The sequence below is a fragment of the Myxine glutinosa genome, chromosome 1 (assembly GCF_964187855.1).
Source record: "Myxine glutinosa chromosome 1, kmMyxGlut1.1, whole genome shotgun sequence".
Classification (NCBI taxonomy): domain Eukaryota; kingdom Metazoa; phylum Chordata; class Myxini; order Myxiniformes; family Myxinidae; genus Myxine; species Myxine glutinosa.
In genome coordinates this window covers 391,046,374-391,060,971 of record NC_136261.1, presented here as the reverse complement: position 1 = coordinate 391,060,971, position 14,598 = coordinate 391,046,374, and the positions used below count along the sequence as shown (strand labels likewise).

General features: G+C 42.9%; 2 protein-coding genes across 3 annotated transcripts in view; one reads left to right on the top strand and one right to left on the bottom strand.

The window, feature by feature from the left end:
• Window positions 1–14,598, bottom strand: part of LOC137416504 (synapsin-2) — a 360,597-nt gene that overhangs the window by 4,107 nt on the left and 341,892 nt on the right. For both annotated transcript variants that reach the window (XM_078770286.1, XM_078770287.1), the window contains exon 13: window positions 14,438–14,585. In XM_078770286.1, coding sequence (XP_078626412.1) covers window positions 14,438–14,585 — 148 coding nt within the window. The remainder of the gene's footprint in view (window positions 1–14,437; window positions 14,586–14,598) is intronic.
• The window catches only part of LOC144889570 (uncharacterized), a 434,610-nt gene that overhangs the window by 134,516 nt on the left and 285,496 nt on the right, over window positions 1–14,598 (top strand). The gene's annotated exons all lie outside the window — the stretch shown is intronic.

Genomic DNA, 14,598 nt, shown 5'->3' with positions numbered 1-14,598 from the left:
TTCAGTCTTAACTGCCTAAGTAAAGTGAATCATCGTCATATGATAATTTGAGAAGTGTTTTTTTCTGGGTTTGGCTTCGATGCACGACAGACCGCTGCATGGAATAAGGTGAAGGTTGCTGGTTGGATTCCAGATGCGCCGGGAAAAGTTTTATGGTGTAAAAAAAAAAACAAAAAAAAACGTCGTGGGGGTTCAGGGTAGGGGGAGCACCTCAATTCTCTCCGTATAAATATGTATGGCATAGCGCCGCTTCCTCTGGGAGAAGGTACTACAATTGTCTAAATAAAATACACCAATTCTGGGCAAATTAACCCGTCCTTAATTTTAGGGGAATTTTCCCGTCCGTAATTTTTTTAACCTACTGAACTTTTGAAATTGCACGAGAATGCGGAACTTGCTTGGATTTTAAAAACACCTTCTGAATTCCAGTCTTAGGAAAGTTTTAAAGCTCCAAACAATACGTGACTTTAAAAAATGACGTAATAATCCAATCCGCCCCAGAATGCTCGGTGCATATGCTCAGAAAGATCCCTCATCTTGATTCATACCTCCATAGGATAGGGTGTTACTCTACTGTACTGGTACCTGCGATACTTGTAGGAAACCCAAAGATTTGAAGCATCTGTTTATAAAATACCCTCTATATGATGGGCCCATATTGAGTGTGTTAAAGAAGTGGGGATTGGCGGGTGGAATGAGGGAGGGGAAGGGATGGAAACCAGGAAGGGGTGCAATTGACTTTTATTTGTTGTTTTTGAAACTAAAATTACAAATTGACATTCAAGACAATGTTAAGATGATATATTAAACGTGTGTTTCATTGTCTTAGTTAAATCTGACAAAAGTTTAAAAAGTAACCTTCGCCTCAAGAGGTCCAGTTTCACAGCAGGCACGCATCATGGTGGTAGCTGTAGGTCGAGTCGCATCCCTCAAGGGAAGCCCATGTTGTAATCTATGTTAAAATGGTACGTGCAGTTTGAAAACGACTGGATGTTTGCTATCCTGTTTGAACGGGATGTCCAGAGACAGTTACATATCTATAATGAATTTTATAGAGCCTGGTGTTGGCTCAATGGTTAGGGTGCTGGCTTGGAATCCGAGGATCCTGAATTCAAATCCTGGTCGATCGATCATCTATCTATAATTCCAGTAATCTCTGTGTGTGTGTCTGTGTGTGTGTGTGTGTGTGTGTGTTTGTCTGTGACCGCTGTTTCTCGACAACCACGGGTCCGATATACTTGAAACTTGCCAGGTATATTGCTGGGGACCTGAGGATGTGCCTTTTCAAGGTTTCATATTAATCGGAGAAGTAGTTACCGAGCTATGGCGATTTATTTACCAAACTCCGCAAGCCGTTCGCTTTGGCTTTGCGAATGGACCAAACCATTTCATGTAAATAGAGGGGGGGGATTGTCACCGTACTCGCAAGCCGTTCGCTTTGGCTTTGCGAATGAACCAAACCATTTCATGGACCAAACCATTTCATGTAAATAGAGGGGGGGGGGGATATAATTTTAGATATATATATAGTACGGGCACGCCCTAGTTGAATTAACGCCAGGGGGGCTCACACAGCCTGTCATCCTTCTGAGGTTGACAAATTGAGTACCAGCTCACTGGTAATTGGGGCACTCCATCAGCGGCACAAACACGCTACCAGCCACAGGCTGCATACAAACAAACAACGACAACGAATTTGATCCTTTATTAATTATTTTGTTATTTTGCGCCTGTTGTTAAGTTTGCCAAACCCTCATTCGATTGCGCTACCTTCTTTTCTCCTCCGTTCACGCTGCCTTCTCTTCTCCTCCCCTCATGCTGCCTTCCCTTCCCCTCCCAGGAATACTGTACTGTAAAGGGTGGGGACTTGTAATACCTTCTCTGACCTGGAGGTGGCACTACACGATACACATTTACAAAGAGAATTCACCTCCCACCCTCTGCATAAGGATAAAAGCACCCCATATACACTAATTGGCAGCATGCTGATCCTGTGTTGCAAGCCTGGATGGAACGGGCCTGGATGTGAGTCTGGATGTAGGAGGACAAAATAACTGTAGGAGTAGTGCGACACACACATGCACGCATACACACACACACACACACACACACACACACACACACACACACACACACACACACACACACACACACACACACACACACACACCAGTCCATGGATTTTAGTAAGGATGCTTTATAAAAATCCCAATTTTTTCCCGGATTTATACCGATATAATATGTGAGTTGGTGAGCTCCGATCATCAGGTATGGTATCAGATCTGAAAAAAAACTGTTAATTAGGTTGTTACAACCATCGATAAGATCAGCGAAGGAGTCACATGACCTCTCAAATGCACCAATCACTAATTATTAAAAAACTAAAAATAGTACAAACACAACCTATACGTTGATTTCAAGGTAATTTTACTGCTCATCAAAGACATAACTCTCAAGGGTTAAAGCAGAGTTTGTAGAAAAAAGGTTACCACCTCAGCTAACTTCTCCATATATACACCCTGTAAAACATGGAATTTTGATCCATATTTGAAACAATGGATTTGATCCATATACCTATATAGTTGTTTAGAGAGTGCATTCCATTTGTCTGACAACAAAACAGATTCAAATATCTCGTTTAATTGAGCCGTGATTATCTAGGCTCTCAGGTGATCGGGGACAATTGCCCAGCAACATCAGGTGCCTTTGCTAGTTCCCTATATTCTTAAGTCGGATTTACATTCAGGAACACATAAATTATGGGTAATCATCTTGAAATTGCTGCTCTTTCCTTTAATTGTTGAAAATTACATTGGAAAGACTATTTCACTTACAGATTTCTTCCTAGCAATGGCAGGATAAAAGTGCCTGCGCTACCGGAAGTGGATAACTCAAAACAGCGCATACGGGAAAGGCCTCAAAAGCATTCATACGTCATTTTGAAAGTCTTTCTTTGCTAAACTTTTAAAACTTCTTGTGGATAGTTTAAAACTCCTTTTCACCCCTCAGCCCAATGGGCTAAGGGGTATTGTCGTCAGCGATGTCGTCAGGGATGTCGTCCGGGCGGGCGGGCGTCCGGGCGTCCGTCAACTTTTGGTTTCTGTTAATTTCAAGCAGAACGGCTCGTCCGATTAAATCAATTTTTGCAGTGTGAGTTGGGGTTGAGTCGAGGAAGGTTCCTTTCGAAAATGGGCGCACTGCGATTTTCAATATGGCCGCCACGGTAGCCATCTTGAAATTGGTTTCCATCAATTTCAAGAACGGCTTGTCCGATTAAATCCATGTTTGCAGTGTGTGTTGGGGTTGAGTAGAAGAAGGTGCTTTTCGAAAATGGGCACGCTGCAATTTTCAATATGGCCGCCACGGCAGCCATCTTGAAATTGGTTTTGGTCAATTTCAAGGAGAAAGACTTGTCCGATTAAATCCATTTTTGCCGTGTGTGTTGGGGTTGAGTAGAGGAAGGTTCCTTTCGAAATTGTGTGTGCTGCAATTTTCAATATGGCCGCCACGGCAGCCACCTTGAAATTGGTTTCGGTCAATTTCAAGGAGAAAGACTTGTCCGATTAAATCCATTTTTGCCGTGTGTGTTGGGGTTGAGTAGAGGAAGGTTGCTTTCGAAAATGGGCGCGCTGCGATTTTCAATATGGCCGCCACGGCAGCCATCTTGAAATTGGTTTCCGTCGTCAAGGAGAACGACTTGTCCGATTAAATCCATTTTTGCAGTGTGTGTTGGGGTTGAGTAGAGGAAGGTTCCTTTCGAAAATGGGCGCGCTGCAATTTTCAATATGGCCGCCACGGCAGCCATCTTGAAATTGGTTTCCATCAATTTCAAGGAGAACGACTTCTCCGATTAAATCCATTTTTGCAGTGTGTGTTGGGGTTGAGTAGAGGAAGGTTCCCTTCGAAAATGTGTGTACTGCTTTTTCAATATGGCCGCCATGGTAGCCATCTTGAAATTGGTTTCCATCAATTTCCAGCAGAACGGCTTGTCCGATTAAATCCATGTTTGCAGTGTATGTTGGGGTTGAGTCGAGGAAGGTTCCTTTCGAAAATGGGCGCGCTGGCGATTTTCAATATGGCCGCCACGGCAGCCATCTTGAAATTGGTTTCCATCAATTTCAAGGAGAACGACTTCACCAATTAAATCCATTTTTGCAGTGTGTGTTGGGGTTGAGTCGAGGAAGGTTCCTTTCGAAAATGGGTGCGCTGCGATTTTCAATATGGCCGCCACGGCAGCCATCTTGAAATTGGTTTCCGTCAATTTCTAGCAGAACGGCTTGTCCGATTAAATTCATTTTTGCAGTGTGTTGGGGTTGAGTAGAGGAAGGTTCCTTTCGAAAATGGGCGCGCTGCGATTTTCAATATGGCCGCCACCATAGTCATCTTGAAATTGGTTTCCGTCAATTTCGAGCAGAACGGCTTGTCCGATTAAATCCATGCTTGCAGTGTGTGTTGGGGTTGAGTAGAGGAAGGTGCCTTTCGAAAATGGGCATGCTGCAATTTTCAATATGGCCGCCATGGCTTCCTTTCACCATGCATGGGCTGAGGGGTTATGCCCACTTTGCGGTGCTATTTATTATACAGGGGGCTGCAAAAGTAGGTATACAGTAAGGATTATACCAGTATTACCAGTATTATAATAGTGGTGCTCGGATTCATTTAATACTAGAATTCATTTAATTCTTTAAAATCATTATTACCATTTTAAATAGTTTTTATTTTCGTAATTTTTTCTATAATACATCTATTATTTGCAGGTGAAGTGGAAATTTAATGATGGCTGGTAATTCAACGGACGAGGAGCGCAAATGGATTTTGAAACAGTACTGGAAGACGGAGGATAGTGAACGTGTGCGAGAGCAGTGGCGAGAAACATTTGCATTGCCTCCACCAACGAGGCTCACGATTTACCGGATACGTGACAAATTTGAGAGGACGGGGTCTATCCACAACTCGCCGACGAGTGGTCGACCAGTCACCGTTACAACGCCAGAGAATGCAATGCAAGTCGCCCTGGCATTTACCCAGAGCCCTCAGAAATCGAAAAACAGGGCGTCATCTGAATTGGGTATTGAACGCAGATCGTTGGGTCGTTTGATGCACCGTGCAGGACTGAAAATGTACGTGCCACGATTGATACATGGTTTATTAGAGGATGACTCGGATCGGCGTTTACAATTGTGCGAAGCCATCCTGAACGAGGAACGAGAGGGTGACAGCATTCTGCGCAAAATCATTTAGCAAACTTTAAGCTATCGGGTGCCATTAATCGGCACAATTGTGTGTACTACGCAACTGAAAACCCTAAAGTCACGATTGAGCAACAGCTCAATCAACCTGGGGTGACAGTGTGGGCTGGCCTGTCCTGCAAAGGTGTCGTTGGACCTATCATTCTGCACAGGACTGTCGATCAACACGTGTATCTGAACATGCTGACGGATACAATCATACCACAGGTACGCGAACAACAGCAGCAGGACGACTTCTACTTTCAGCAGGATGGGGTGCCACCGCACTTCGCACTCACTGTGCGTGCGCTACTTGACAAAGAATTTCCCAACAGGTGGATTGGACGTCGGGGAGCCGTTGACTGGCCACCACGTTCGCTGGATCTCACCCCTATGGACTTCTTTTTCTGGGGATGTGTAAAAGACAGGGTTTTCGCACGCAAGCCACGTTCTGTTGATGCCATGATTCAGTTCATACGGGAGGCTTGCCAGGAAATTGATGCTGATAAAAACCTTTGTGCCAGAGTGTGCATGGGTGTCAACACTCGACTAGTGGAGTGTGTGAATGCCGGGGGCAAACAGTTTGAACATTTGAGGGATTAATATGTTTATTATTGATATGTTATTATTGATATGCTTGTATAATCAATAAAATACGTTTTGTGCGCACGTTTTGTTTTTCATTACTGTATACCTACTTTTGCAGCCCCCTGTATATGAACTTGAGGCTTATGGAGGAGATAGAACACAGAAAGCACCAGAACATAACGTAACAAGAAGAATGTATTTAAAGAGAGAAACACACCAACAGTGTGTTGTTCAATCCTGGAGGGAAGAACGAGATAGAATATACACTGACGAGGTTGGTTCCAAAGGAAAGAGAAAATAAGACAAATGAGGAGAAGTGAGAGTGAGTTTAGATCTTGGGAGTTTGGCAGAATGAATTCACCCTGGAGAAACCTGGGAGAAGTTGCGGGGGAGGGGGTGTAAACGAGCACAGAAATGGTAGAGGGCAAAAGACCAGAAAGGTGGCGGTAGAAGACAGAGAGGCCACCAGCCTGTTACGATGTGGGAGCAACAGGCCCAGAGATTCTGCTGGCTCACTGGAGATTCCAATGATTTGAGGGCCTTGCTCTTCATGGCATCAAGACAAGCTCGGCATGAGGTAGGCCCCAGCCCAAAGAGGACAGCAGTACTCCATCGAGTTGTGGATGAAGGCCTTGTAGGTTGTCAGAACTTCTGAGTTTCCAATGAAAGACTTTGCCTGATGAAGGATGCCCAGTCAGCAACTGGCTTTGGAGGCCAACTTAGAAATGTGGCTTCCGTTTTACAGGTGAGGGCCAAACGTTTCAGTGACTGGACTTCTTCAAGAGGATTGTTAAGAAGATAGATGGGAGGTTTCACCAGACAGTCTCTTTGGAGAGACAGAGTGATAGTGTAAGGGAATTGTCTGGGTTGAAAGACGTATTATGAATGTTGGACAAGTTCCTGATTCTATAGAAGTCTGCAAAGAAGGAAGAGGCTGCTGCATGCCTATCTGAAGGATGAGGAATGATACGGCAGAGGGTGGAATCATCAGGAAAGAGAAAGGAGGGCTTCCAGAGAGTCAGAAATATCATTGATGAAGATGAACAGGACTGGTCCCAAGACATTGCGTTGGGGGCCCTCCAGCTTCGACTATGAAAGGATATGAGAGAGTACCAGTGAGATCACATGCTGACTATGAGAATGGAGGAAGTCAGAAATAAATGGGAGGAGGTGGTGGCCGAGGATTCTGCTGGCTGAGAGTTTGGAGAGCAAGCCAGGATGCCAGACTGTGTTCAATGCTTGAGATATGCCCAGAGAGACGTCCATGATCTCTTATCTGAAATTCGGGAGTAGGAATTGAAGCTCACACCTCAGGGTGGATTTACTGATTCAGAAACCAAGCATGATGTTTTGAGATCAGATCATTGGATCAAAATAATGATTTAATTCCTTCTACCACCGAAGGTAGATGGAGGTTATGTTTTCACTCCTGTCTGTTTGTCTGTTTGTTTGTCTGCTAACAAGATATCTCAAAAAGTTGTGGACGGATTCAAACGAAATTGGGCAGAGATGTAGCGTATGTGACAACGACGAAATGGTTAGATTTTGGTGAAGATCCGGATTCGGATCCGGCTGCTAGAATTTTAAAGTGATTCTTCACCATTGAGCGATAGGGCCAAAAACGATACATATCAGGATATCTCAAAAAGTTCTAGATGGATTTGGACGAAACGTGGTGGACAGATTGGGTTCGATTTGGATTAATGGATTACATCACAGACAAGGATTAATGGATTCGATTTTGGTGAATATCTGAATATGGATTCGGATACAAGAATTATTAATTTTTTAAGTGATTCTTCACCTTTGAGAGATGGGGCGAAAAGCGATACATACGACATCGCACAATATCTCAAAAGGTTATGGACGAGTTATGACTAAACTTGGTGGACGAGTTGGTTTGGTGAGAGGAACAAGTTGATTAGACTTTGGTTCAGGTCCGAATCCAAATCCGGCCTATCAGTGGGATAGAAACCATAAACTGTTCAGCCTGGCGGAGGTGTGCGCCCTACTGAGTGCCCTTCTAGTTTCAACTGTGATGGATGATGGATTCCATGATTTTCCTTGTCGGATCTGTGTTTGCACCAAGTTTGCGTAATGTAGTGATTTGGTTGACTTCCAAGTAGACGGAAGGTGACCTCAGACTTTCCTTCTGAGGACATTTTGCAGACCTCTGGCCGGTTCCCCGAAAGAGCAGAAAGGGGATGTGTGCAAGAGCGGCTGAGCAGGTTTTCAGAATGCAGTAGTTAATGACACCTGGACCCATCACAGAGTCAGAATGTATTACCAGATATTCTCAACACACGTGACAAAACACCCCCAATATTTGAAAGAAGGAGACAGGCTCGATGAGTGACTGAGATGACATAAGATAAGTGACTTGTTCATTCTCCATGCAAATACAAAACTTCAAAAGAAAAGGTTGGTGCGCTATCAGGCAGGTAGGTTACCTATAAGTGTAAAAGCAAATGGTGATGGCAAGTCGTCGATGACAGATAAATAAAAACACACCACACGGCGGTCGATCGAATACTCCGCCATGCTGTGCTTATTCATCGGAACCGTTTACAGATCCACCTACAAAGGTGAACACAGTGAGGAGATGGCCCCATGGTCCTCTACAGCAAACTCTTCTCGTACCGTTTTACACCCTGATTAAAAAATCACAAGCAGAAATCCGTGGTAAGAATACCAAGATATATGTCCGTGGTAAAAAAAAAAATCCGTGGTAAAAAAGGAAGCTTTTATTCTTGCCCTGGTTGAAAGAGTTAATAAATGGGGGGTTCTGTATTTCTTAACACCAAATAAAAAAAAATTCGCGAGTGATTGAGGCAACGGTCTGTAGATTATACACTGCCCGGATTCAATTTTTTGTGATTGAAAGAAATATAATTTCCCCGTAAGTTTGGATTAATTTGAAGCAACTCTTCCTTTTTTTTATGAAGCAATAATTTTTCTCCACGAGGAGCGTTTCCATCTTTCAGGATGGGACAGACAGACAGACAGACAGACAGCATTAGTCTATTATAACCAGTGATTATCTACTATAAATGGATGAGTTGTGTGTGTGTGTGTGTGTGTGTGTGTGTGTGTGTGTCATACATTTTGACGTCTATTAATTAATTACGTACTATTCAAATGTACCTTTGAACCCTTTAGACTGCTGAGACCCCTTAGACCTTTGAAGACCCTTTAACACTTGAGACCCCAAAGACCCCAAGGACCCAAAATATCCCGGTCATCTGGATCTTAAGGATCTTAAGACAGAGATTAAGATAATAATAACATAACATAATAATAACATAAGATAATAACAGATAGGACAGAGAGAACGAAGGTTCACATCATGGATATTAAGGATCCAAAACACCCAGATGACCCAAAAGTCCTTGATGACCCAAAATACCCAGATGACCCAAAAGTCCTTAATGACCCAAACATCCCCAAGGATCCAAAAGTCCCCAATGACCCAAAAGTCCCCGAGGACCCAAATTACCCAAAAGTCCTTCATGACCCAAAAGACCCAAAAGTTCCCAAGGACCCAAAAAGTTAATGATGACCCAAAATTCCACCGAGGACCAAAAAATGACCCAAAAGTCCCGAAGGACCCAAGCATTCCCGAGGACCCAAAATACCCCAAAAGTCCCCAAAAGACCCAAATGACCAAAAGTCCTTTATGACCCAAAAGACCGAAAAGTCCCCAAGGACCCAAAAAGTTATTGATGACCCAAAATACCAAAAAGTCTCCAAGGACCTAAAAATGACCCCAAAGTCCCTGCGGACCCAGATGACCCCAAAGTCCTTATGACCCAAAAGTCCTTAATGACCCAAAAGTCCTTGAGGACCCAAAAGTCCCCAAGGACCCAAAATCACTGAGGACCCAAAAGACCTAGAAAGTCCCGAATGACCCAAAAGACCCCCCTGGGTCTGGCAGGCAGGTATGCTACAAGGTTGTGAAGACCAATGAAAATTTGGTACAATGGACCAACTTAGTATTACTAAATACTAAGTTTAGTAATACTTAGTAACTAACTACTTAGTAACTAAATACTTAGTAACTAACTTCCTAGTATTACTAAAGATATATGATTTATCATCGGCTATTTTATTGAGTACACGATTCCGACCCTGTAAAGAAAATTCTGCAACTGGATCTGAACAGCAGCTCTTTAAAAAATTCCCTGCAGTTTCTAAGGCTCATGGAAGAGCTGGCACAAATGGAGATCATGCACTCGCATGCAGACAGACAGCAGACAACACAGAACTTGACATCAGACAAACAAGGCCCTTAAACTTTTTAGGTGTCGGTGGTGCCATCAAGTTGTGCTTTTCTCTCTCCAGTCAGTGGAGCCCCTTTAAGGTTTAATAAGGAATATTCCTATCCAAGGGATGCCAACCACGTGGTTTATCTGTGCTCTATCCTCTAAATGCTGAGGATCCAGCACGTACCGTTTTAAAAGTCTCTGGTATGATTCGGCCTGTGCCAGAATTTTTCAGAACAATTGCAAGCAGACCATTTGAGGACACAAAGTTTCACAAACGTGATCAATTTCGGGCCTATCCCGCATGATGGCGCCATTGCAGAGCGGACGAAGTTCACACGAGCAACTTTCTCCGAAATCCACAGAGGACATGCTCGGCGAAAAAAGAACATAAATAATGACAATATAATAAATTATGTAAATTCGCCAGTTATGAAAAGCGTGCAAAATGCTGGTGATGGTGAGTAATTAGAAAGGCCAATTAAAAGTAATTGCGGCCTAGATTGGGATTAAAATTGCTCAGTTTACAACGAATTGAAGATTGAAATCCCAGAGGATTATGCGGAAAGTCCTGGATGTAATTAAACTCTGCAGCCTGTGTCACTTTTCACTCTGAAAATTACATTTTTAGCATGGAACGCAGATACACCCAATGTGTGGGGTATACGACATAGACCAATCATTACTCTGTTAAGTTTGCCATAATTATTTCAGATTACTTTGACTCATTGGTTTTCCCCTAGTTTCGATATCTGCCACGTGACCATGGGGCCAGGTGTTGCTTAACCCTATACCTACTACGACGATGACCTCTTTAATGGGCCAAATTATTCCAACTTTCTTGTGACGTCGGTCGGGGAACTTTATTGGGCCAAGTCTTTCACGAACCATCTGGCCAGGCAGGACTGGTGTTCCATTGAACATCAAAGGAGGAATTTGTAATTGGTTCAGGGTGCCAGCGATAACTCGGCCACTTTTTATACGGTGTATCGCATCGGGCAATGCCGTGTGGAACAGCGTTTGTCTGTCCGTATGAAAGTATGTCCGTATGTATGAATGCTTGTTTGTCCGTATGTATGTATGCATGTATGTCCGTGTGTATGTATGCATGTATGTCCGTATGTATGTATGCATGTATGTCCGTATGTATGTATGCATATATGTCCGTATGTATGTATGCATGTATGTCTGTATGTATGTATGTATGCATGTATGTCCGTATACATGTATGTGTGTATGTCCGTATGTATGTATGTCCGTATGTATGTATGTATGTATGTCCGTATGTATGCATGTCCGTATGTATGTCCGTATGTATGCATGTCCGTATGTATGTACGTATGTATGTACGTATGTATGTATGTATGTATGTATGCATGTATGTCCGTATGTATGTATGTGTGTATGTCCGTATGTATGTATGCATGTATGTCCGTATGTATGTATGCATGTATGTATGCATGTATGTCCGTATGTATGTATGTGTGTATGTCCGTATGTATGTATGCATGTATGTCCGTATGTATGTATGCATGTATGTCCGTATGTATGTGTGCATGTATGTCCGTATGTATGTATGCATGTATATCTGTATGTATGTATGTATGCATGTATGTCCATATGCATGTATGTATGTCCGTATGTATGTATGTATGTATGTCCGTATGTATGTCCGTATGTATGTATGTCCGTATCTATGTATGTATGTATGTACGTATGCATGTATGTTCGTATGTCTGTATGTATGTATGTATGTATGTATGCATGTATGTCCGTATGTATGTATGTGTGTATGTCCGTATGTATGTATGTCCCTATGTATGTATGTATGTCCGTATGTATGTACTTATGTATGAATGTCCATATGTATGTACGTATGTATGTACGTATGTAAGTACATATGCATGTATGTCCATATGTATGTATGTCCCTATGTATGTATGTATGTATGCATGTCCGTATGAACGCATGTATGTCCGTATGTATGCCTGTATGTCCGTATGTATTTATGTATATCTGTATGTATGTATGTCCGTATGTATGTACTTATGTATGAATGTCCATATGTATGTACGTATGTATGTACGTATGTAAGTACATATGCATGTATGTCCATATGTATGTATGTCCCTATGTATGTATGTATGTATGTATGCATGTCCGTATGAACGCATGTATGTCCGTATGTATGCCTGTATGTCCGTATGTATTTATGTATATCTGTATGTATGTATGTCCGTATGTATGTATGTATATCCGTATATATGTCTGTATGTATGTCTGTATGTATGTCCGTATGTATGTATGTCCATGTGTATGCATGTACGTCCGTATGTATGAATGTATGTCCGTATGTATATCCATATGTATGTAGGTCCGTATGTATGTATGTATGTATGCATACATGTATGTATGTATGCATTTACGTATGTATGTATGCATACATGTATGTATGTATGAATGTATTTAGGTATGTATGTATGTATGTATGTATGTGTGCATACATGTATGTATGTATGTATGTATTTATGTATGTGTGTATGTATGTATGCATACATGTATGTATCTATTTACGTATGTATGTATGTATGTATTTACATATGTATGCATGTATGTATGTATGTATGTATGTATGTATGTATTTACATATGTATGTATGTATGTATGTATGTATGTATGTATGTATGTATGTATGTATGGCCCTTCCGCAGGCAGTTTGCTGGTTTATTCCCTATAAAATTCGTTTTCTCTGCAACCGTTGGTCTGATTGGCACGACATTTTCACCATAGGAGCTCCCACTCCTGTATAATGTTTTAAAATGATAATTATGACGTCACCTGGTACGGGCGCCATCTTGGAAAACCGAAAAATAATGCACATCTATATCTTCAAAACCGCTCCATGGGAAAAATAGGTTGATGCATTATGACGTCATAACTCGAGAAGTAGAACGCTTCATCCGATCAGTATGAAATTTATTGAGCATAATCTAGGGATAAATTGTTCGAGAAAAACAATTTGATGACGTCATCGGTAACGTGGTTCGGCAGCCAAATGTTTACTGCATATACCGTCTGGAACAGCGTTTGTCTGTCTATCCAGTGTTTGTATGTCCCTCACAAACGTCCACCAATCAGAGCTGAGGATCTGGTCACACGACAGGGGAACAGCAGATCCTCCACTCAGCAGATCCAAGCATGGCTATGCCATTGTTAGGCTTTTGGTCTCGTTTTAAGCAGGATCTAAGTCTAATGGTGGAGAAGACACACACATATTGATACACATACGAATACACGAGACACAATATTGGACTGTTAGATGAGACGAATACAGCCGTCACTTCCTGGGGGCAGTCTGGGTGCTAGTGACGTCACAAATATGTGCGCCACCTTTCTCACCGCACTTCCAAAGCAGGAATTTCCTCCTCCCCATGGGAGCTACCCTACGGACATACATGCGTACGAACCTTCGGGAAAGACACCGTGGGATCTTTAAAGTCCACCAAGGACCAGTACTGGTAGACGGGTCCTCGACCTGAACTTCCTTCCGATGGAAGGAGCACATGTGAAACACCAGGGTGACAGTTTATACCTGCGTTGGGATTCAAACCCAGGCTAGACAAAGAAAGGTCCTGTGTGCACACCTATAAGCTACCATGTCTTTAACCCTTTATAATCCAGGAGGAAATCCCTTTTATATATCCTGGCGAAGTTTGTTCCATGGATTTCACGAAGAATATGAAGACCTAATATCAAGTTTGATTCCACGAAGAGTTTTCATGAAACCCTTTCAGAAGTACCACCTCGGAAATGAGACGTGAAACCGCACAAAATGGTGACGTCATCATCGTATGTGGGCCTTCTAAAAGATATTTATGGTAAAGCCAAGAAGACGTCAAAAGCTGCAACTTTTTTCGAAGATTTCAAAAATTTAAAGATCTAGTTATAAAGACTGTAATTACTTGACCACACTGGCTTTCGAGATGTCGAGTCCGGGCTCGAAGAACGCTCATCCTGGTGTTTCGCTGCACTGATGAGTGGGGGACATAAAGCCGGCCATCCCTTCTGCTGGTATTTGCTTGAGCATTCCAAAGTGCTGCTATCCTTACCCCACATGTGATGCACCCATCAGAAGGACTTTGCCGTTTTATGCACATCATGTGTGTGCGTATGTGTTGTGTGTGTGTGTGTGTGTGTGTGCGTGTGTGTGTGTGCCAATCTTGAAGTATACCGCATGTTGCATGCTGATCAACCTCCACCACATGCTTGAAAGGTGCACATGCGCATTCACGAGAGGCCTTCACCGTCTCTGCTTACCACGAAGACCTAGCCCGCGTCCCGGCGGCTCACGAGCCTCACTTGAGCTGTGGTTGAGACTTCTGCTCCGAGGACGAGGCCGAAGACCCGGAACGTCGTTTACTCGGACGAGGCTGTTGCGTTTTGGGGCTGGACCCTTTCTGTGGTGCTCCGGATGAGCCTGGAGGGTTCTGTGCAGTCTGTGCAGATCCTGCAAATGAGAA